Here is a 23948-nt window from a genome sequence, read left to right as displayed (position 1 = left end):
AGGTTGGTGTGTGTGTGCAGACTGGATGTGGGTGCAGGCTGGGGTGTGGGTGCAGACTGGATGTGGGTGCAGGCTGGGGTGTGGGTGCAGACTGGATGTGGGTGCAGGCTGGGGTGTGGGTGCAGACTGGATGTGGGTGCAGGCTGGATGTGGGTGCAGGCTGGGGTGTGGGTGCAGACTGGATGTGGGTGCAGGCTGGGGTGTGGGTGCAGACTGGATGTGGGTGCAGGCTGGGGTGTGGGTGCAGGCTGGGGTGTGGGTGCAGACTGGGGTCGAGGTGCAGACTGGGATGTGGATGCAGACTGGGGTGTGGGTGCAGACTGGATGTGGGTGCAGGTTGGTGTGTGTGTGCAGACTGGATGTGGGTGCAGGCTGGGGTGCGGTTGCAGGCTGGGGTGCGGGAGCAGACTGGGGTGCGGGAGCAGACTGGGGTGCGGGAGCAGACTGGGGTGTGGCTGCAGGCTGGGGTGTGCGTGCAGGCCTACGTGTGGGTGGAGGCTGGAGTCTGTGTGCTGTTTGGGATCTAGGTGCTTGTGTGGACAGGTATGGAAGGACTGTCATTCTGAACTTTCTATTCCATTCTGCTTTGAAGTTATTGCAATGATCTATAATGGTAGATTTTTATTTCTCTATTTTTCTATGTTTTTATCCTTAGGAATCTGTACCTAGGTACCTTGTACCTAAGATGGCACTGGAAGTTTTCACTGTACTCGCTTGAGTACATGTGACAAGAAATTATCTTCTATATAGGATAACCCTTGGATGATTTTCACTCATAGCCACTATGTGTAGCAGCACTCAGTTTTGAGCATTTGCTGTGCTAATTAGTTAGCAACATCTTCTGAGTCACTCACATTGAGCAGTTGATCTGAAGCAGTGGGAGAGCAGTCCCACGCACATCCATATTAAAATGGTTGTCTGGCAAGCAGTAGCTTATTTAATGCAGATGACTCTGGTGCATGAGAAAGACTGTTACTTGCTGCGTATTCAGGAAGGGATTGTATCTGTTTATGATGCGAAACAGTAATGTTCTCCGTGGTTTGAGGTGTTTACTGTCTTAGTGTTCCTGTTATTTTATTGAATTTTTTTTAATGTCATGGTATCTATTTCTCACCGCCACCTGCCAACCCCCCCTCCCCTCAGCCATCACCATCAATGTTTTGATAATGCACAGATATAGGTAACCAATAATTGTGAATGATCTGTTTTTGTTCAATTTCAGCTTTCCCCATTCGAGGGAATGGACAAGTGGTGGAGTGTCCCGTGGGTTACAAGCAGGTTAATGCAACACATTGTCAGGGTAAGTGCATTAAGAGCTCTTCATTCAAAAGATTTTACAGCCATACCTTTATGTAAGCAGTGAATGCCATTTCAAAGGCTCACTTCACTGGAGCCTGTTGTTTTCAACTGCAGTGAAAATACCTCAGAGACAGGAGAACAAGTCTGTCTTCAGATGATTTCTCTCACGTCTGTCACACTGCTGCTGCTGTTGAGAAACTGAGAGGTTTGCTCGACATCAGGCGACGTTCCCGTGAAATAATGATTGCACACGTCAAACCCAAACCTGGGGGTGAATTTAGATTTTTAAACCTCAGTCTGTTAGCAGTTGACTTCATCTTTAGCTTAAATGCACACAGACATTCTCCCTCTCTTTCATTAAGTACACCTTATGTGTAACTATGCAACCTCGCATCTGAAAAAATGTATTTTGTCAGTACATATTTCTCCCCCTATAACATATTTCACCGATGGGCAAGAAATTACAGCAGTCAAATTAAATATGTCATATTTTTGAGGAGTTGAACCTTAATGAAGGGAGGCATGAACTCAGGAGCGATGTGAAACAGAATAGGAAAAGGTCTCAGTAAAATAAAATGCTGTGAGCATATATAGGAAAGGGCATGTATTAATTATTTAATACGTAGGCCATAATATGTTTCTATAATTCGTATTCAAGTAACTTAAATCCCCAGCTATTGCAAATCCAGTCAAGTGATTCTTCAGAGACAATAGCTTCCATGATGTCTTTCAGATAAAAAAAATGGCTTAAATGATAGTTGGGGAAACAGGTTCTAAGTTACAGATGCCAGAGGTGGAAGAGATGGTCAGATCCCATTTAGAATACTGGCAAAAATGTCATCCTTGTTGGGGTGGTAATGATTGACAGCTTGTTAGACAGTTCACTCAGTGGTCTTCTGCATCGAGTGGGTTGTAATGTGGGTCACTGATTTGCTGCTATTTGTCCCATATCTCTGGCCAAGTTGAGGTTATGCCTATTGTGTGTAGACAGGCTTATATGTACTAGTTTAGAAAGGGATGTTGAGGTCATGGTGAGCGTGCAGACTATACAATTAATAAGGACAGAAAACCCCACCATGAGAGACCTGGCTAAAAATACTAAAACAGAAGATAGTAAGAGTATCTATGAATTTTTTTTAAAAAAGAGTTTACAAAGGGAGCACTCATCCAGTAGAAAATGGGAAATGAGTAAAGGAAAACAATAGATGATCAATGAACTGGATAGATATTTTTCACCAGTCTTCATTGGAGATGGATCACCATAAGTGACTTCCCAGAATAGTTATAATTCCAGAATTGGAAAGAAGGGAGAAATTGCAGGAAATTACAACCACCAGGGAAGCAGTGCCGAGCAAATTCAGGAGTCTTGAAGAAGGGTTAATACCTGAAACGTTGACTTACCCACCCCCGGATACTGCCTGGCTTGCTGGGTTCTTCCAGCCTCCTGCCTGTCTACCTTGGATTCCAGCATCTGCAGTTTTTTTTTGTCTCATACTGAGCAAATTGTTGAGCTGGGGGCTGAGTGTTGAGTCTGAAAAGAAATGAGTCATGAGAAAATTGATGTGTTGACTTTAATTTGCAAAATTCCACAGATTCAGGGAAGATTCCACCAAATTAGAGAATAGTGAATGTACCCCATTATTTGGAAATGAATGGAGATGGGAAGCAGAGAAACTACAGGCCAGTTAGCTTAGCATCTGTCACAGGGAAAAATGTTAGTCATTTTTATTAAAGATCTTATAGCAGTGTACTTAGCAAAGTTCAAGATGATTGGTAGAATCAAAATGGTTGTCTGAAAGGGAATAGTAGATAGTGAGGATTGCAGATGCTGGAGAAGTCAGAACGGATAGAGTGTGGCACTGGAAAAAGCACAGCAGGTCAGGCAGCATCTGAGGAGCAAGTGAATTGACGTTTCGGGCAGGACCCATCATCAGGACTGGGGAGGGGAAGGTGGTTGAGAAATAAATAGGAGGAGACGGAGGTGGGGCTGGGGGAAAGGTAGTTGGGACAGCGATAGATGGATGCAGGTAGGAGGAGATTGTGATAGGTCGGTTGGGAGGGTGCAGCGGATTGGTGGGAAAGAAGATGGACGGGTAGGTCAGGTCAAGATGGCAGAGCTGAGTCGGAGGATTGGATCTGGGATGAGTTGGGGGGGGGGGGGGGGTGGGCAGATTTGGAAACAAGTGAAGTCAAAGTTGAGGTTGTATGGTTGTAGACTCCCGAGGCAGAAGATGAGGTATTCTTCCTCCAGTTTGTGTAGGCAGTGGAGGAGGGTCAGAGTGGACATGACATGGGGGGGTGGGGAGCATGGGAGGCTACAGGAATGGATGGCTACAGGAAAGTGGGGTTAGTTGGTGCGTGTGGACCAGAGACGTTCCCTGATCCATTCCGCGAGTTTGCGCTCAGTCTCTCTGATGTAGAGGAGACGGATGCAGTAAATGAGGTTCGAGGACACGCGAATAAATCTCTGCCGAATTTGGAATGATCCTTTAGGGCCTTGGATGGAGGTGAAAGGGGAGGTGTGGGAGCAGGTTTTGCACCTCTTTAGTGGCAGGAGAATTCACCAGTTTCTAAATCTCCCCTTCCTCCACCCCATTCAAGATCCAACCCTCAGACCCAGCTCTGCCCTCTTGACCTGACCTGCCTGCCCATCTTCCTTCCCACCAATCCGCTGCACCCTCCCAACCAACCTGTCACAATCTCCTCCTACCTTCGCCCACCTAGTGCCACCCCCCGGTCCCATCCACTCTCCCCTATTTCTTTCTCAGCTGCCTTCCCCTCCCTAGCCCTGATGAAACGTTAAGCCTGAAATGTTGATTCTCCTGCTCCTTGGATGCTGCCTGGTCTGCTGTGTTTTTCCAGCGCCCCACTTTATTGACTCTGTGTGATAGGGAAGTCAAGTTGAACCAAATTATTGGAGTTCTTTGGAGAAGTGAATGTGCTGTGAATGAAGGGGAAGGAGCGATTGTCCTGTGGTTAGATTTTCAGAAAGCACTTCATAAGGTGCCACATCAAAAGTTAATGCATAAAATAAAAGCTCACCATGCTAAAAGGCTTGGCTAGCCATCAGGAAGCTGAGAGTAGGCATAAATGGATCACCAAAGGAACAGGAGAATCGACGTTTCGGGCATAAGCCCTTCTTCAGGAATGGGATTCCTGAAGAAGGGCTTATGCCTGAAACGTCGAATTTCCTGTTCCTTGGATGCTGCCTGATCTGCTGCGCTTTTCCAGCAACACATTTTCAGCTCTGATCTCCAGCATCTGCAGTCCTCACTTTTTCCTCATAAATGGATCACCATCTAGATTACAGTGGTACTGGAAAAGCACAGCAGGTCGGGCAGCATCCGAGGAGCAGGAAAATCGACATTTTGAGCAAAACCCCTTCATCAGGAATTCTTGATGATGGGCTTTTGCCCGAAACGTCGATTTTCCTGCTCCTCAGATGCTGCCTGACCTGCTGTGTTTTTCCAGCACCACTCTCATCTAGACTCTGATCTCCAGCATCTGCAGTCCTCACTTTTGCCATAAATGGGTCACCTTCTGTTCGGCAAGATATAATGAGTGGTGTGTCACTGGTATCAGTGCTGGGGCTTCAGTATTTTACAGTGACCTAGGTGAAGGGATCAAAGGTGAGGTTTCTTAATTTGCTCTTGGCACAACGATAGGTACTGTAAAATATTTCTGATAAACGTGTGAGTGAGGTATTTGAGGCGCATATGGAGTGGTGTCGGAAGAGCTCTGGCTGGAGTATGAGGCATCTCCTGGTAAGTTCTGTTGGCAGCTTGTGTGACTGACATCTCGCCAGCACACTCAGGTCACCCGTTCAGATGGCACAAAGAAACTTAAATAGGCCTTTGGGCCCAAAGGTAGTTGTGAAGCCATCGACAAAAGAGCATGTGCACCATCGCAATAAAATCCGTCGATAATGATTGGTACATTGATGCTGGTAAAAACTGACAAGTTTGCTCACAGGATACACATCTTATTTGCTTTTCTTAATAACTTAATTTTTTAAAAAATAGCTAATACTTGCATTGAATTAACGCTGGAAGAAGGAAGAGGAGGAGATTGGTGAGGCCTCTTTTGGAGTACTGTGTGCAGTTGTGGTCCAGTTATAGGAAGGATAGTGTTAAGCTGGAGAAGGTTCAGAAGAGATTTACCAGGATGTTGCCGGGTGTGGAAATTTTGAGTTATAAAGAAAGTCCGGGAACTTTTTCACTGGAGCACAGGAGTTAACCATATAGAAGTTTATAAAATAATGACAGGTATAGATAGAGTTAATGGGAGTTGTCTTTTCCTTACGATGTGGGATTTCAAGACCAGGGATCATGTTTTTAAGGTGAGAGGAGAGAGATTTAAAAATGACATGAGGGGCAAACTGTTTATAAAAGAGGGTGGTTCGCGTGAGGAATGAACATCCTGAGGAAGTGGTGGATGTGGGTATAATTACAATGTTTAAAAGACAATTGGATAAGTATATGAATAGGAAATGATTGGAGGAATATGGGCCAGGAGAAGGCAGGTAGGATTATGGTCGGCATGGACTGTTGGATTGTAGTGTCTGTTTCCGTGCTGTATGACTCCAGGAAAGAAAATGTAGTATTGAATCAAAGCTCTGACAATGAACCCATTGGATACAGAGTAAAAGTTCCATTACGCTGTCACATTAAAGGATCCAGGGCAAGTGCAGCATAGTGATGAAATACAAGCAAGTATTAAGACAGATTAGATTCCCTACAGTGTGGAAACAGACCCTTTGGCCCAACCTGTCCACACCAACGAGTAACCCAACCAGACCCACTTCCCTCTGAGTAATGCACCTAACACTATGGGCAATTTAGCACGGCCAATTCACTTAACCTGCACATCTTTGTGACTGTGGGAGGAAGCCAGAGCACCCGGGAGAATGTGCAAACTCCACACAGACAGTTTCCCAAAGCTGGAATTGAACCTGGGACCCTGGTGTTGTGAGGCAGCAGTGTTAACTACTGAGCCACAGGGCTAGAAATGTGGCCAACCCTTTCCTGTTCTTACTGCATCAAAAACCATTGATCACTTCACAGGCTACACATCTGTATTCATTTCTCTGAAAGAAAATAAAAAATAAAATGAATGTTGGTACTTAAAAGTAGAGAATGGAAGCACAACAAGGAAAAATGTTCTAATGTTTAAACAAAGGGCAGGTATCAACTAGGAGAAAGTGAGGATTGTGAATGCTGGAGATCAAAGTCAAAAAGTGAGGCACTGGAACAGCACAGCTGCTCAGGCAGCATCCAGGGAGCAGGAGAGTCTATGTTTCAATCTAAAGCTGTTCATCAGGAATGAGAGTCTTCACTGACAACGAATAAATACTGACAACTGATTGATGAGATCAAGTGGTAAGAACAAAGCTTGCAATTTCAACAAACAACTTGGGAAGAAAATGTTCTGTGAGCTTTTATTACAGGGGAGCTGGAGTATAAGCATACATAAATTTTGTTGCAGTTTGATGGGACCTCAGTTGAGACCTCACCCAGAGTACAGTACAATGCTTTGGTCTCCTTACCTGAGAACTAATGTACTTACCCGAAAAGGAATGCAACACATTGATTGCTGGAGTGAGAGGATTGACCCAAGAGGAGACCTTTAGTAGGCTGGGCCACGTTCCTGGTGGTTTCGAGAAAAGAGCGTGTAATCTCAGTGGAACAATTACGAGACTTAAAGAGCTGAGCAAGGATATTTCTGTGACTGGGGAGCCTAGACCAGAGGGTTCCACTCTTGAAATTAATTGCCAGCCACTTTGGGTTGAGATGAAGAGAAATTTCTTCACTTTGGACTGAGAATCTGAGGAATTCTCACCTAAGCTAGTTTTGGACGCTCAATCTTTGAATACATTCAAGTCAGAGCTCGGCAGATTTTGAGAGAATTAAGAGATTTGGGGCAGGTGCAGGAAGATAGAGTTGAGATACCAGATCAGTTCTGAATGCAGGCTCCAGGGGCTGAATTGTCTCCATTTCTTGCTTTCTCATGTTCTTACAAGAATCGCTATTGGTAATTAGATTGAACCAATGTCAAATGAAATTAATTCAGTCTAGCATCAAGCTGTTGGGCTGAAGGGACTGTTTCTAAACTGTAAGCACAGTGTCACATCAAACTCCATTCTACGTTTAGGAAGGCTGTAATTGTGGGAAACAAAGCCATTGGAATGCAACTCAGCCTTTAAGAGTGTAAAAGGTTTCCCTTCAGACCCTGGCCACAAAGCCAAAGTAAAGGGCCATTGTAACCAGAGCCGCAGCGGTACACCCTCAGTGAATTGTCTTCAGCTGGCATTGCAGAATCGGGCAGAAAGACTCAGTGATTGAAACACCTCAGCAACATTCTGTAAACCGGTCTGCACAGCAGAACTTAGAGCTGTCTCTTGTTTAAAAAAAATCCATCTGCTGGTTGTCTGAGAGTAAATCTCAGCACTGTGCACCGACTGGAAAGTTCACAGACTGGCTGTGCCCTGGTTCAGCTCAGTCTGCAAGCATGATCTTTTAATTAAAAAGGCTTAAACTGACTAATAACTAGACCGTGGACAATTCGGTATTTCCTCAAAGTAAGGTCTCATTGCAGTTTTCTGATTTCTGTGCTCCTTGCAAACACAAAACCTAGCTGTGTTCATACGAGAAGCAGGGACTTGCCTCTTGGTTTTATCGTCCTTTCCAAGTGAGATTATGCATCTTGTCTCATCCAGGAATGGTTGCATTGCTGTTGTATCGATTCGCAGCTGATGCACTTGAGCCAGTGCATCTGGAAAGTTTGGAACATTGAAAGTCGCAGCGACCGTAACATTCATTTCTTACATGCCTCACAGTCAGGAATTGGAGCCCCAGCACCTGAGTGACATTTACTGGGAGGAACAGTAAACACGAGGGGTCACTTGTGAGACAAGGGTAAATTTGAAACGTTCAGCCCAAAGCACAGTACTTAATGCTTGCGGATCCTGCACTTACCTGGCCAGATGCCACACTGGGAAGGACAGGGAGATCTGGTTTCAGTAATCTTTCACACATGCAGGAGATGCTCATGAATTTCAATGGGCATTCATTCTTCAACAGCCTTTTTAGGCTTGGGATACAATAACAGTGTGGAAAGAGGCTATTTAGCTAACAAGGTTTCTCAACTGACTCTCTGAAAGTGCTACAATTTAGTTCCATTACCCTACTTTTATAGTATATCATGTTGCTACGTGATAATACTGGTCCAGGTTTTGAGTGACATTGTTGGATTAGCCTGTACAAAGACTCCAGCTATGTATATATTCCAATCGGCAACAGACCCATTGTCAGTCGCAGTGCTGGGACTAGAGTGTCTGCTGCTGCTTCTTTTTAGATTACTTACAGTGTGGAAACAGGCCCTTCGGCCCAACAAGTCCACACCGACCCGCCGAAGCGCAACCCACCCATACCCCTACGTTTACCCCTTACCTAACACTACGGGCAATTTAGCATGGCCAATTCACCTGACCCACGCATCTTTGGACTGTGGGAGGAAACCGGAGCACCCGGAGGAAACCCACGCAGACATGGGGAAAATGTGCAAACTCCACACAGACAGTCGCCAGAGTCGGGAATTGAACCCGGGTCTCAGGCGCTGTGAGACAGCGGTGCTAACCACTGTGCCACCGTGCCGCCCACTAATAATGTCGTCATTAATAATGTAAAGAAAGCTGGGGAGCTGACTTGTACCCCAGGTTGTAATGAACTCCTGCACTGAAAACCACAAGGGCTGAGAGCAGGCCTGTTGACCCTGCTGCGCTGTTCAGTATGATCGTGGCTGATCTTGGGTTTCAACTCTACTTTCCTGATGCTCCCAACTCCCCAAGAGACCAAAAATCTGTCGACCCCAGTCTTAAATATATAGAACGATGGAGCACCCACCACATTAAATGATCACAAGCTTTTGACTGAAAGAATCTCTGCTCATCTCATTCCTAAATGATCATTCCCTTGTCCTGAGACTGTTCGACAGCCACCAGCAACGATCCCTCAATATCTACCATTTCTCAGTCCCTTCTGCATTTGGAATGTTTCAATGAGATTCCCTCTCATTCCTCTAAACTCTAGAGAATATAAACCCAATTTCATCACAGGATAACCCTGTCAGCTCAAGGACCAATCTAGTGAACCTTGTGTTATTTGTTTCATTGCAAGTATATCATTCTTCCAATATGGAGACCAGTACTGCACAGTATTATAGATAGGTCCTGTACAATTATAGTAAGGCTTCTTTATTTGTGTACTCCAATGCACCTGCCTTTCTATTTACTCACTGTACCTGCAAGATGTGCACTTCTTTTATGAGGAAACCCAAGTCTCTCTGAACATCAGCTTTTACAAGTTTCAAGCCTTCTACAATTATTCTGCTTTTCTCTTATTACGACCAAAATGAATAAGCCCACACTTCCCCATGTTGTACTCCATTTGCCGTCTTGTATCACTTAACCTGTCTTCATTTCTTTGCAGTCTGTGTCCTCCTTACACCTGACGTTCCCACCTAGCTTTGAATCATCAGCAAATTTACATCCATCACTCTGCCTCTATGTGCAAGTCATTACCAGACAATTATGAATAGCTGAGTCTCTCCCACTGACCTGTCCAGCACTCCAGCAAGCCACGATCTGCCAACTCGAAGATTTAATCGATGTTTTCAAAATCATGAAGCCTTTTGATAGAGTAGATCTGGAGAAACTTGTTCTACTGGCAGGGAGCTGTCAGACCAGAGGACACAGTGATAAAAGATTGAGGGGGAAAGTTAGGGATTTTAAAAAAAATCATTTGTATCATAGAATCCCTACTGTGTGGGAATAGACTTTTTGGCCCAACAAGTCCACATCAACCCTCTGAAGAGTAGCACACCCAGACCCATTCCCCTACCCTACACATCCCTGAACACTACAGACAATTTAGCACCTCTAATTCACCTAACCTATACATCTTTGGACTGTGGGAGGAAACCAGAGCAAACCCACACAGACACAGGGAGAATGTGCAAACTCCACACACAGAGTCACCCAAGGCTGGAATCGAACCCAGGGCCCTGGTGCTGTGAGGCAATAGTGCTAGCCACTGAGCCACTGTGCTCATTCTTGAGATGTAAGCAGTTCAGTCAAAACCACGATTTATTACCCATCTGTAACTGCCCTTGAGAAGGTGGTGGGTTGTGAACCGCCTACTTCAGCTGCTCCAATGGGCAATATATGTTAGCCTAGCCAGTGGCAACACCTTCGATGAATGGATAAAAATAGTCCATGTGCTGTCGGGACACTGAGAGTGCTGTTAGGGGAGACTTGCATGAATTTGTCCATGTAACAGTTGAGGATTGGTGATATAGTGCCAAAGAGAAAGTGAGGACTGCAGATGCTGGAGATCAGAGCTGAAAATGTGTTGCTGGAAAAATGCAGCAGGTCAGGCAGCATCCAAGGAACAGGAGATTCGACGTTTTGGGCATAAGCCCTTCTTCAGGAAGCCTTTCCTGAAGAAGGGCTTATGCCCGAAATGCCGAATCTCCTGTTCCTTGGATGCTGCCTGACCTGCTGCGTTTTTCCAGCAACACATTTTCAGCTCTGATATAGTGCCGACGCAGAATGGTGTGTGACTTGGAGAGCTTGTTCCCCTGTGTCTAATGCTGTTGTTTCTCTAGGTGTTAGGGATGTGGGTTTTAGAAGGTGCTAAAGGAATCTTGGCGAATTGCTACAGTCTATCCACCAGTGGGTGCACACTGTAACCATTCTGCACTAGTGTTGGAGACAATAAATGTGAAACATTACTGATCAAATGGGCTGTTTTACCCTTGAGTATTGTTGGAGCTGCACCCATCCAGGCAAGTGGGAAGTGTTCCATTACACTCCTGATGCGTGCATTTTAGATGCTGGACAGGACCTGAGGAATCAGAGGTTGAATTATTCCCAGACTCTGAACAGCTCCTGTAGTCACTGGCTGGTCCTCTTCAGTTATTGGTCAGTGGTACACCCCCTGGATGTTAATGGGAGGGAATCCATTGAGGATCAGACTGTTGACTGCAAAGGGAGATGGTTAGCTTCTCTCTAAATAGAGATTATTTGCCAGCTCTTGGAAAGATTAGTCCAATTCTCTTGCTCTTTCCCTATAAATTTGCAATGTTTTCCTTCTCAACTGTATTTCCAATTTCCATTTGGAAGTTACACTCCAATCTGCACACTCACAATTATATAGTAAAACAAAGAACTGCAAATGCAAATCTCAAACAAAACAGAAATTTCTGGAGAAACTCAGTAGGTCTTTCGCGATGCTCCCCTGAAGAACTATTTTAAAAATAGTTCTGGGATTTGGATATGAAAGAACATAAACTAACATAGTCATTCTAAAAGATGAGATAGCAAACAGTCCAGGTATTTTACGGTATATAATTTCAGGGGCATCAGTTGTAAATTTTTGCTATAAATTCTGTGCCTTACGATTTTATACTCCACAACTACCTGATGAAGGAGCAGTGCTGCAAAAACTAGTGCTTCCAAATAAACCTGTTGGACTATAACCTGGTGTTGTGTGATTTTTAACTTTGTCCACCCCAGTCCAACACCAGCTCCTCCAAACCCAAAACATAAAGACTTTTTTCTCTCCATATTCACAGCAACTTGGTAAAAATGTTAAAAATTAAAAATCAGCTCCATAGAATCATACATCAGAGAACAGTCCCTTCGACCATCAAGTCTCTACTGTCACTGTACTCCTCTGTGATTCTTTTGGCATTTTCAAACTGTCAAGCAGATTTTGGTTGAAACAGAAAATTGGCAGAACATGTGAATATGAAATGTTCTTCAGACTTTCAACAATATGTATGAATAAATTCTTCTTGGCATTTAATTTTTCCTGTAAAGCTCTGAAACAACTTAAAGCATTTGAAAGGTTACAGAGAGCAGTGAATTTCCTCCATAAAGTGAGGATCCTCTGGGAGAGCAATGAAATACTCCCCTTTCAGCACTTCCATTACCTGAATCATTAGATGTACGTTTAGTCATCGATATGCTTCTCTCATTGTGTGACTTCTTCTGCTGCATGTTCATCACCAACACTGCAATAACCTCCAACTTCAGTGAATATACAAGCTGCAAAGCTACATGATGTGAGCTAAAATTTCCTTGCGTTATTTTCTTTTTCAATTGTGAGCTTTGTTTTTGATTATTTGCCTGGCCCTGTCGCTGTGCCTTGCTAATGTTTGGATACTGAGCACAACATTTGACAAACCAGTCAGTACTGATTTTCCTATGGAATCCCTTTCAAACATCCTCCATGTCGATGTGAAACCAACCAGTGAGACTTGGCGGGTCGAGTGGAAAGCTGGTAGGAGCGATGGAGGTCTGAAGTCAAGCAGCTAATGTAAGCAGAAACCTTAGTAATTGGTGAGGGAAGGGGATATGGAAGAAGTTGTGTGCTTATTATAGAGCAGAAAATGATTTGCTGTGTTTCCAAGGGTGTAGAACACTCGATGGGTTTTGGGTGGTATTCAAAACTGACACAGTCTCCTCACTCATACACCTTAAGATGCCATTGTGGCACCTTGACTGCATCCCTTCTGTCTTCATCTTGTAATGAAGTGGCTTTCTCTGAAAAATGCCTGTGTGTTCTTTCATTGACCATGAATTGGGAAATGCAGCATCATACATGCTAAATTCTGCATGAGGAAAGAATGCACTAATTTTAGTTCACAGCAGCTGCTTCTCATTTTTGATTAGCTCATTGCTAGATTTATCTGGTAGCTGACTGAGTTTCACGGTCCAGATTAAGCCCTTTGTGAAAATAAAGACAGATTTTCCACACTTTTGCTCCATCAAGAAGCCCTAGCAAATCTGGCGTGAACGGGGATCAGGGGAAAAGCTCCCCGCACATTGAAGCCATGCTTGGCACAAAGCTGGGTGGTTGTGAATGTTGGAGGTCAATCATCTCAGTCACAGGGCATCACTGCAGGAGCGGTGGAAAGGATGGTGTGTTCGGCCCACTCACCTTCAGCTGCTGCATTAATGACCTTTTTTCCCCCCCACAGCCCCACCCCCATCATAACACCCAATGACCCAATGTGGGGATGTTTGCCAATGATTGGACAATATTCAGCATCATTCACAGTTCCTCAGAGACTGAAGAAGTCTGTGTCCATGAGCTGGACAGTTTCAGGCCTGGTCTGTTAAGTGTCGAGTAACATTCATTTTACACAAGTGCCAGGCAATAGCCATCTCACACAAGAGAGAATCTAGCCATCACCCATGACATTCGATGGCATTATAATCACTAAATCACCCACGATCAACATCCTGGGATTGACCAGAAGCTGAACTGGACCAACCATATAAATAGCTACACGAGCAGGTCAGAGGCTAGTAATCCTGCAGTAATTAATTTACCTCCTGACTCTCCAGTAACTGTCCACCAAATACAGGTACAAGTCACAGTGCGATGGAATGTTCTTCATCTGTCTGGATGGGTGCACTTAAGAACCATCCAAGGCAAAGCAGCCTGCTTGATTGACACCTCATCCATTACCCTCACTTCCTTTACCACTTAGAAAAGCAAGGGCAGCAGATACATGGGAACATCACTACCTGCAAGTCTCCCTTGAAGCCACACACTATCCTCACTTGGAAATACATCACCGTTCCTTCACTGTGGCTCAAATTCCCTCGCTGTGTGTGTCCTTAGCCCACTGCAGTATTTGAGAGGTTAGCTCACCATCACCTCTCTCAACCATTTGGGCACAGATTGTAGCTGATGTTTCAGGAGACTTTTCTGACTGTTTGTGGAGCTGGTTCAGACGCTAGTGGGATTTGTACAACAATCTCCCCATTGAATCGGGGGAGGTGGAGCAGGCTTTTCTGGGGGGACTTTCTTTCGGTTTCTCATGCTTCACTCTTACACAGTCATTGTGGTGGTACATGTGGGACTTTTGTTGACTTGCAGAGGTCTTTGCTGTCACACACTCACTGCTGTCGTAGGGGAAGAGTGGTGGAGGTTGAGCTGGTGCACCTGACATTGGGATGTCATCGACAGTGGTGACTTCTTGGGAGAGGCGGCTCCCAAGGTGTGGGAAATGCTGAATATGTTCCAAGATCTTACCTTTAACACATGGGAGTGGAGTATTTCGCTGACCAGTCTCGTGGGTTTATATGAGTTTTGTTGTGATAACATTCAAGGACAGACTGAGTCTCCAATTTGCAGTATTGAAGGGTCTGAGAGTAGCTTGCACACTTGGTGGAGAGTGAGCAGTTACCTGTGTGCAGGAGGTCATCTGTGTCACAGTCTGACAGTGGTTACTCACCTCACTGATGATCAGCAGCCCTTTGGTGAGTGTATTAAACACTGCCAAGGTGGGAGCCTCTAACCTCAGTCACATCCATGCCAAAGTGATGGCAAGGGAGGGAAACTGGGGAGAAATATTGACTGACAAAGAACGAGAACAACAAGGGTGAGAATTACTGAGGTGACAGCCGAGTGGTATTATTGCTGCACTATTAATCCAGAGACACAGGTAATATTCTGAGGACCTGGTTTTGAATCCTACCATGGCAGATGGTGATATTTGACTTCAATTCGGGACGTAAAAGGTAGTTTAATGTGGTTATAAAAACCAATTGGTCCTACTAATGCCCCTTAGAGAAGGAAACCTGCCACCAACGTCTGGCCTGCACCCTGACTCCAGACCCACAGAAAGGTGGTTGACTCTGAACTGCTGCCTTCTGAAATGGCTGAGCAAGCCATGGAACTGGCCAAACCAGCAGAAATGACAGTGGCCAACACAGTCCTATCAAACTCTCTTTACTGACATCTGGAGGCTTGTTGGGTGAGCTATCCCACAGAGAGGTGAAGCAACAACCTGACGTAGTCATACTCATAGAATCAGACCTTACAGAGCGTGTCCCAGACACCACCATCACCATCCCTATCCCTGGGTGATGTCATTCCCAACTGACTGGATAGATCCAGCAGATTTGAGCTTGTGGTCATTACCTGGGCATTGGAGAGCCCCTCCTCTTCGTGGAGTCTGTGTTGCTGTCGCCGACTGGGTTGGGGAGAGTGCTGGAGCTGGAGGCTCCAAACCACAAGAGAGAATACATGTTCTTGCCAATTGTAAGGTCCTAACCAGGCTGGATCCTATTAGTTTGATATCTGCTGTTCAGGTCAACGAGAGTGCCTCTGTATTGTGGTGCCCTTGTGATCCTCTCCATACCTCTGCAGCACCAGCCACTCTGGGCTGGCCTCCTGAACCTGTTGAAGCTGGTGGGTGATGTCAAGAGCCTGTCAAAGACCTGCAGAGGCTAGAAACCTGAAACCGAAACAGAAATGGCTGGAGAAACGTGGCAGGTCTAGCAGCATCTGTGGAAAGAAAGCAGAGTTAAACATTTAAGATCCAGTGTCCCTTCTTCAGAACTAGCAATAGCTCAGAAAAGGTGGTATGTGTGAAGACAGGGGTAGTAAAGGATTGAGCAATAGGGGAGATAGAGCCCAGAGGGAGAGAGAGACTGTTAGGCTGAAGTAGGGATGGATACTCCAACTTACCATCATCCATCCCTTTGTTTGCCTCATTGTCTTTCCCTTCCCCCAAGCTCCGTCTCTCTACAAATGCTGCAAGACCTGCTGAGTTTCTCCAGTAATTTCTGTTTTAGAATCGCTGAAGGCTTTTAATTGGGTGGTGAGCTCGCAGGCTACCAATCAGAAGGCTAGCTCCAGAAAGGTTGCTTTGCCGGCCTTGTTCTAGGCAAGTCTCCTTACATTCCCACATGGGGAGCCTGAAGCAAATGGTCATGGAGGGAGAAGTTGTGGTTCTTTACCTTGGGGACGAGAAGCTTGTGAAGAGTCTTAGTAGAAGTCTTCAAAATCATCACAGGTCTGTACAGCAACGATACAGAGAAACTGCTCCCAGTCATGAAAGGATCAGGAGCGAGAGAGAGGGCACTGATTTAAACTAAAAAGAAAACAAGATGAGAAGAAGCTTTTTTCACGTAACGAGTAGTTGGAGGCTGGAATGTACTGCCTCAGAGAAGGATAGAGGTAGATTGAGTTAAGGCATCAACTGTAGTGGTTCTGTGATTCTTCAGTGCATGAAGACCCCTCTATGCAGATGATGCACAAGAGATTTTTGACCTTTCTGGTCAAAAGTGCTTCAGCGAGTTTGTATTGAATCTTGTTGGTGCTTTACACAATTCTGAAATAGTTACAAGATACACACACACTTTGACTCTCATACCCACACTCACACAATCATACTCACACACACTCAGAATCACGCACAGCCTGACACACTCTCACACTCACGTACATTCACACACACACGTTCAATCAGTCACTTCACTCAGACTCACACACGCTGACACTTATTTGTACATACACATGCACTCATGCACACACATACACATAAAGAACACACTCGCCATTGCACACAAACGCACATGCAAACACATTTGCACACATTCACACAAGCATACATGAGCGTGTTCATTCACTCACACACAAACACATACACACACACATCCGCACACACACTTGCACACATACTCACACTTAAATACACATGCACATGCTCATTCACGCATGCACACAAACATGCACACACACACGTACACATGTGCACGTTCACACACAGACACATTCTTGAGCATTTACTTCATCTAGAAGAAAATCATTACTGACTCTTCCAGAAACCAATTTCTGTTGCCAAGTTATATCTGCTTTGATGATAAAGTCACTGGGAAATAATTGCTGGAAGAGTTTTGGCAACAGCAACTTCAGCAGGAACTTAGGGTGAAGGGCGGGAGGTTTGGGGAGAGAGAGTCGGGAGTAAGATCCCCCAACCTTTATGGTGGTTTTTATCCTTCGATACGTGTGACTGAGAAATAATTCTGCTCAAACGATGGGAAGTCCCTCTAAATGTAACTGAAATGTTCTTTCGTCACCTGGGTCAGTTTAAACAGGAGCAGCTTATATTTTGAAGACAAATTTTACTGCTGTCAGCAGAGGAAGGAAAGGTCATGACCTTTCTGGTCAAAAGAGCATCAGCGAGTTTACTTAAGTAATCTTTCAGGAATCATGGTACTTATTGTTATGGGTCATTAATATAAATGGCCCTTTGAAATGTGTGTTTATGATTATCTGGCTGCAGTCAGGATTATTGCCTTTTTGATTTGATAAGTGCCTTTGGTCTCATTAAAAACCTTGTAGTTAAACGGTAGGAATGCCAAATGAGGGAACTCGAGACTATCTTGAACTGCATCGAACCCTCTCAGTGAGGGGAAGCACACGGTGCTCATTAATTTCAGAGAAAAATTCTGCAAAATGTGGCATTTGAGTGGACATTTGTTCATCCAAGTTTTTGAACCGAAAGGAGCCTTAACTTTTGTTGAATTTGCCATCCACAAGATGGGACTCTGAGCAAAACAGTGGAGCCACAAACCCCTGCATTGCGATTTCAACCTGATTTATTCTTGCTGATTAGGAAGCCACTCTCTGCTTTTGCTGCGCATGGATTATGAACGCACCCCGTCAGCCAAAACAATTCGGAAAAATCCTCGTCATTACCCAGATTTAATGAATAATAAGCCCGTCAATAATTTACTGAAATTAAGGGCCAATGCTACAATTAAGGGTCATTGAAGAGAGTCTTAATTTGCGTCACTGAAAAATTTAATGAGCACTAGGAACAAACAAGCACTCCCCTCTGTCACAGACATTATACGTAATCCTACTTTTCCCAGAAATTCACTTTAAAATTTCCAAAGTTTGGCCATAAAGTGAACTGTGAAAAAGATAGTGATAGACCTCAAGAGAGCGTATTTTGTTGGAATCAGCAGCATAAGGTAAATTAAGTTTAATACAAATAAGTTGCTGCAGAAAAACAGTGACCTGGGGCATATATGCACATATTGCTGGAGGTGGTTAAAGTAATTTCGCATGCGTTTCTGCACTTTACTAAGAGGCAAAAAAGACAGAAGGGTGTTACAGCTTAACCAAGGTCATGCCTGGATCCCCGATTTTGGAAGTGCTGTTTTGTGGGATTTAGACGTTTGCAGAAAAGGCCTGAATCTATCAAGGTTCTTTGGAGGTATCCACTGGGAGAGGTCATACATCCATGGAGAGAAGTCAAGTAGCCCTTTGGGATTGTTAACAGTATTTAGGAATGTGCGTAAGAAGTGGGTAAGCTCTATCAAACTGGGCAGAGGTGGATACTGCAGATGCTGGGAATTAGAGCCAAGATTAGAGTGGTGCTAGAAATGCACAGCAGGTCAGGCAGCATCCGAGGAACAGGAAAGTTGACATTTAGGGCAAAAGCCCTTCATCAGGAATGCGGCTGGGAGCCTCGGGTGTGGAGAGAGAAATGGGAGGTGGATGGAGCTGGGGCTGAAGGTGATAGATCAGAGAAGAGGATGGAGTGGATAGGTGGGAAGGAAGATTGACAGATCGGACAGGTCATGAGGACGGATGAGAATCTTCTGCCTCGGGATCCTTCAACCCCATGTCATCAATATGGAACCATCGCCACTCCCTTACCACCCAATGCCTGGAGGAAGAAGGCCTCATCTTCTGCCTCGGGCCCCTCCAACCCCATGGCATCAATGTGGACTTTACCAGTTTCCTCATTTCCCCTCCCCCCCATCTTGCCCCAGTTCCAACCTTCCAGCTCAGCACCATCTAATGATCTGTCTCACCTGTCAATCTTCCTTCCACCTATCTGCTCCACCTTCCTCTCTGACCTATCACCATTACCCCCACTTCCATTCACCTATTGCACTCTCAGCTACCTTTTCCCCATCCCCACCCCGCTCGCATTTAACTCTCCATCCCCAAGGCTCCCAACCTCATTCCTGATGAAGGGCTTTTGCCCAAAACGTTGATTTTCCAGCTCTGTCAAGCTGTCAAGTCATTTAACATCCCAAACTCTTCCACTTTTTGAAAAGAAAAATCTAGTCTGCAGTTGAAAAACTAAATTAGTGGAGCTAGTCCAGTGCTTGTTGACATCAGCATCAGCTTCAAGACTTCCACACCCTTTCATTATCATAGTGGTTAGCCTGTAAACTCACTGTTTGATTAATAAATGCAAGTGTTTACAAAGAGATTAGCTTTGTTTAATGTGGTGCTATGAATACAAATATTTGTTTTGCAAGGGATTAATTACTTGAAAGATATTTTAATTTTGTGGTACTTCAAAGGGTTTTATATATATATATATATATGATCAATCAAACTTTAAAAACATATAGGGGCATTTTCAATAGACACTTAGTACTTAACTTCATCTTGCCATGGCTTCTGAGGACTGCCCATAGTGTACTATGGAGGGTATAAAGGTAAAGAGTTGGTGGGGGAGAAGGCATGGGTTGATGTGAGTTAGCGATATGTTGGTGCACAAGCTATAACAGCTCATCCAGATGACTGGGGATTCATAGTTTTGCTTGAGATGGCATTAAGTTTGCATGGGTACGATAAAGGGCAATGGAGGTAGGTAAAGTGTCACAGATAGTATGGATGATATGTGTGACCATGGAGAATGGGTGGGAGGGCATCAGATGGCGTTATTTGGCATGCCTATGGAGTGTGAGAGTTAGAGGAATTTTTTCGTGTTATTACTTTTATTGTAACTGGGACAAGGTCCAGGCCATGATGCCAGGTCTTTTGAAGAGCTCATCTTGGCACCCAGCAGCCCATGCTACTGGCCTCTGGCTCCTGTACGCGTTGTGTCCAATTCTGATTGGTGCAACAATTCAAGAAAAGATGTGAAAGATTTAGGAAGAGTATGGTGAAAATTTGTGAGGGTGATTCCAGGACCGAAAGAGTTTCAGTTTCTGTCAATAGGTTTGAGAAGGTGGCATCATGAGAGAACAGAAGGTTGAGAGGAAATTTGACAGAGCTGTTCAAAATCATGTGGTGTTTGGTCAGAGAGAGAGAGAGAAAGAAAGAGTGATAGACGGAAAGAGAGTGAAACATTCCCATTGTTGAAAGGGTCTGGAACCAGGGACACAAATTTAAGATTAGATTAGATTACATTCCCCACAGTGTGGAAACAGGCCCAAGTCCACACCGACCCTCTGAAGAGCAACCTACCCAGCCTTATTCCCATATATTTACCCTGATTAATGCACCTAACATTATGGGCAATTTAACATGGCCAATTCACCTGATCTGCACATCTTTGGACTGTGGGAGGAAACTGGAGCACCCGGAGGAAACCCACGCAGACACGGAGACAATGTGCAAACTCCACACTGACAGTTGCCCGAGGTGGGAATTGAATCTGGGTCCCTGGCACTGTGAGGCAGCAGTGCTAACCATATGAGGGAATTCCCTGATAGGATAGTGGGTGGTTAAGATCTGGAACTCAGTGCCTGAGAGTATCATTAAGCAGCTGGAAACAGGAGTTTTCCTGCAGAAAGCTGATCTGGTTACGATGGGCACATGGTCTTCCCCTGTGCTGCAGCCATCTTGTGATTTTTATTTTATACAGGCGACAAAAAAATTGCCAGTAATCCAAGAAAGCTTCACACAAGGGGGAAAAAAAGTCATTTTCTTTCATTTTACAGTTTGCTTTTGGAGATGACAAACTGGATTGGTATTTGAGAACTCCAACAGCATGAGAGACTTGCCAATCACATGGATGGCCCTGAATTAAATCATGAGGTGATGAGGGATTTTGAAGTATTGCATTTAGATTAATAAAATTCTGACATCCCCATCTGCACAGTCTCCTCCAGCCCCTGGCACCACTTGAGGTTCTAGCCTGTGGAGCATCCTGCATTTTAATTGTGCTGCTATTGGTGGTCATGCCTTGAGTTGCCAATGTTCTCAGTTCTGGAATTGCCTCCCAAAAGCTCTCTGTCTTTCCACATCTCTTCCTCCTTAAAAGCACAACTTCAAATCTGCCTGGTTGACTAAACTTGTTGCAGCCTGGTCCATATTGCCTTGTGTGATCTAATGATAGTTCTCCTTGAAGCACTTTGGGACATGATACCATGTTAAGGATGTTTGTGAAATGCATTTTATTGTTTCTTACGTAAAATGGCAATTCTTGTCCAAAGATGGATGCCAGCTCATTATTTGGTGCGGACTTGTCCAGAGTCCCTAGGATATTACACAAAAAGTGAAGAATGCATAACAGCTTTTATATTGAGTTGATGCCCAAGTAAGGACTGGTTACGAGAAACTTGTTAAAGAACTGAGCACAAGCAAGCTGGCGGTGAGTTCAAGGCAGACAAAATACGTGGAAGTGTTGAAGGCTTAGAAACTAGCAATTTTAGGCAATGTAATAAACCCAAGGAGAGGAACAGACTTGTACTTTCTTGTAAATCTTCATTAAAATGGAATTGAGTTCAACAGTGCTTTTTTTATTTAACATGATTTAGTATAAATGACAATTCTTATATATTCAGGAATTTCTGTCTGAATACTTTCCATAAATCAGTGCTCACTCACTTTTTATGCTGTTGCTTTCACTGCAGTGTGACTCAGACATGAATGTGTTCTTGCCATGCTGAAACGTGCTGTGCCAGCCTAAAAGGTGCCAGAAATATAGTTCATCCGAGCCAAGCTATGCAAGCATTTGGAAGGATGATAAGTTCAGGACTGAAATTGTCTGCAATTTTATTTTCCTGCTGCATGAGTGATTATTAGAGTGAAAACCGGTCCATAATTACGAGGCTGCCCCTGCTTTTCGAAATGATGGAATTTGTCGAACAGAGGGAGGGAGACAGTAAAGTGAGATTGTTGTGCAGAAGTTTTCGTTTTCCAGTATTTTCGAACCAGTTTTGTCCAGCTATCAAATGGCCGCTCTTTCTTTCCAAAATCTAAAATGGCACCAAAGTTCCATGCCTCAATTTATACCAGATTGGTAAATTATTTGCTAGGTAGCTATTTTTCCCAGTCTGACTCCACTTACAATTATACAGAAAAACAAAGGAATGCCAGGAAATGGTAGGCTGGAGCCTGGAAGCCAGTATCACAAGCTTCTTTTTCCTGGTTCTCAGTGCCAATGAAGCAGGAGAAACCACATACGATTTATGACAAACACTTTGTGGGGGAACGAAGGGGTAGTTAGAGTGCATCAACAAAATTGCAATGGTGTAGCAGTGGGATTCCAAAATTAGCTTCTGTGGATGGTTAAAGTTTCTTCATTGCCACCAAGTTATGCAGGAGTTGTTGATGCCACACTAATGGTGTCATTGCCAGTCCTAGATGCCCACTTATATACTACTTCTTATTTTGTAGATATCAATGAATGCCAACTCCAAGGGGTGTGCTTACATGGAGAATGCCTGAATACCCTGGGCAGCTATAGGTGCACATGCCAGCCTGGGTTTGTTCCAGGTCCTGCACAATCTGCCTGTGTCCGTAAGTAATGTTTACCACAACCTTTCCAGGGCCTGTTTGGAACTGGGTCCCTAGGCCCCTGAAAATTTCAAGCCAATGCACCAGCATTTCCAAAGTTGGGTTTCTGTAAAGTATTAGAAACATGTTCATCAGAGGCTAGTTGCCTAATCTCAGCTGAAAAGAAAAATCAAAATGATTCACAGTCCATCCCTGAAGATCAAGGTGCCTCTCAGTCATGGAACATTGCCACACCCATTAGGGAAAATCACTAGAATCATAGAATCCCTACAGTGTGGAAACAGGCTATTCGGCCCCAAAAGTCCAAACTGACCCTCTGAAGAGTATCCCACCCAGACCCATTCCCCCATCCTATTTCCCATGACTAATGTACCTAACCTACACACCCCTGAATACAATGGGCAATTTAGCATGGCCAATTCACCTGACCTGCACACCTTTGAACTGTGGGAGGAAACAGAAGCACCCAAAGGAAACCCGTGCAGACACAGGGAGAATGTGCAAACTCCACACAAACAGTCACCCGAAGCTGGAATCGAACCCAGCAGTGAGGCGGCAGTGCTAACCCCTGAGCCACCGTGCCACCCCAAGGATATATAAATGGGACTCTGGGTCAGGGGTGGACTGATGTGGAGAGTGAAATTCTTTTTGCAAGAAAGCGAAGTGGATGGGAACAATTTGTAGGAAGTCAGTGGAATAGAAAATGGAACAAGGCCTATGTTAAGAGCGACATTTGTCACCCAATCCCATTTTACATCTCCACAAAGGTTAAGTCTGTTTCTGAAGAGTTGGCTCACCCTTTGAAAAGGGCACTCCTAATTTTCACATCTCATTCATGTCTGTACAAAAAAAAACAAATTTTTTCTGCACTGACTTGAAAGATAGACATTGGTTGAATCTTCATACATCATATTTCCAAAAAATGTATTCTAAAAGAAAGTACTCTTCGTGATAGACCAGCGGTTATTCTGATGCCACAGTCAGATAACAAGAGATTTTCAGCTTCTCCAACTTGCTGGGTGGATTATAATTAATAACGTTGGTCATTTCCTGACCACAGTTTGGTTAGATTTGGTATTTGGAAAAGGACAGAGATAAATCAGGAGTAAAAATCTTTTTTTTACTTGGGGAGGGTAAATATTATAAATCCAAGAAATAATTTTCCTGAGGTGGACTGGGGAGGACTGCTAAAGGGTAAATCAGAGATAGGCCAGAGGGAGGTGCGAAAAACTGAGATCCTTATGGCACAAAGCAGACATGCCCCCTTCAAAAATAAATATGGGGCTTCCA

General features: G+C 44.4%; 1 protein-coding gene across 5 annotated transcripts in view; it reads left to right on the top strand.

Annotated features, from left to right (window-relative positions):
- The window catches only part of ltbp1 (latent transforming growth factor beta binding protein 1), a 371964-nt gene that overhangs the window by 156907 nt on the left and 191109 nt on the right, over positions 1–23948 (top strand). For 3 of the 5 annotated variants that reach the window (XM_060831324.1, XM_060831322.1, XM_060831325.1), the window contains exons 9-10: positions 1223–1300; positions 22539–22661. In XM_060831324.1, the coding sequence (XP_060687307.1) occupies positions 1223–1300; positions 22539–22661 (201 nt within the window). The remainder of the gene's footprint in view (positions 1–1222; positions 1301–22538; positions 22662–23948) is intronic. The other 2 variants (XM_060831326.1, XM_060831323.1) reach the window with 1 other exon arrangement.

Source organism: Hemiscyllium ocellatum, chromosome 10 (assembly GCF_020745735.1).
Source record: "Hemiscyllium ocellatum isolate sHemOce1 chromosome 10, sHemOce1.pat.X.cur, whole genome shotgun sequence".
Lineage (NCBI taxonomy): Eukaryota > Metazoa > Chordata > Chondrichthyes > Orectolobiformes > Hemiscylliidae > Hemiscyllium > Hemiscyllium ocellatum.
The sequence above is the reverse complement of the archived record's forward strand: the minus strand, read 5'-3'. Positions and strand labels throughout refer to the sequence as shown.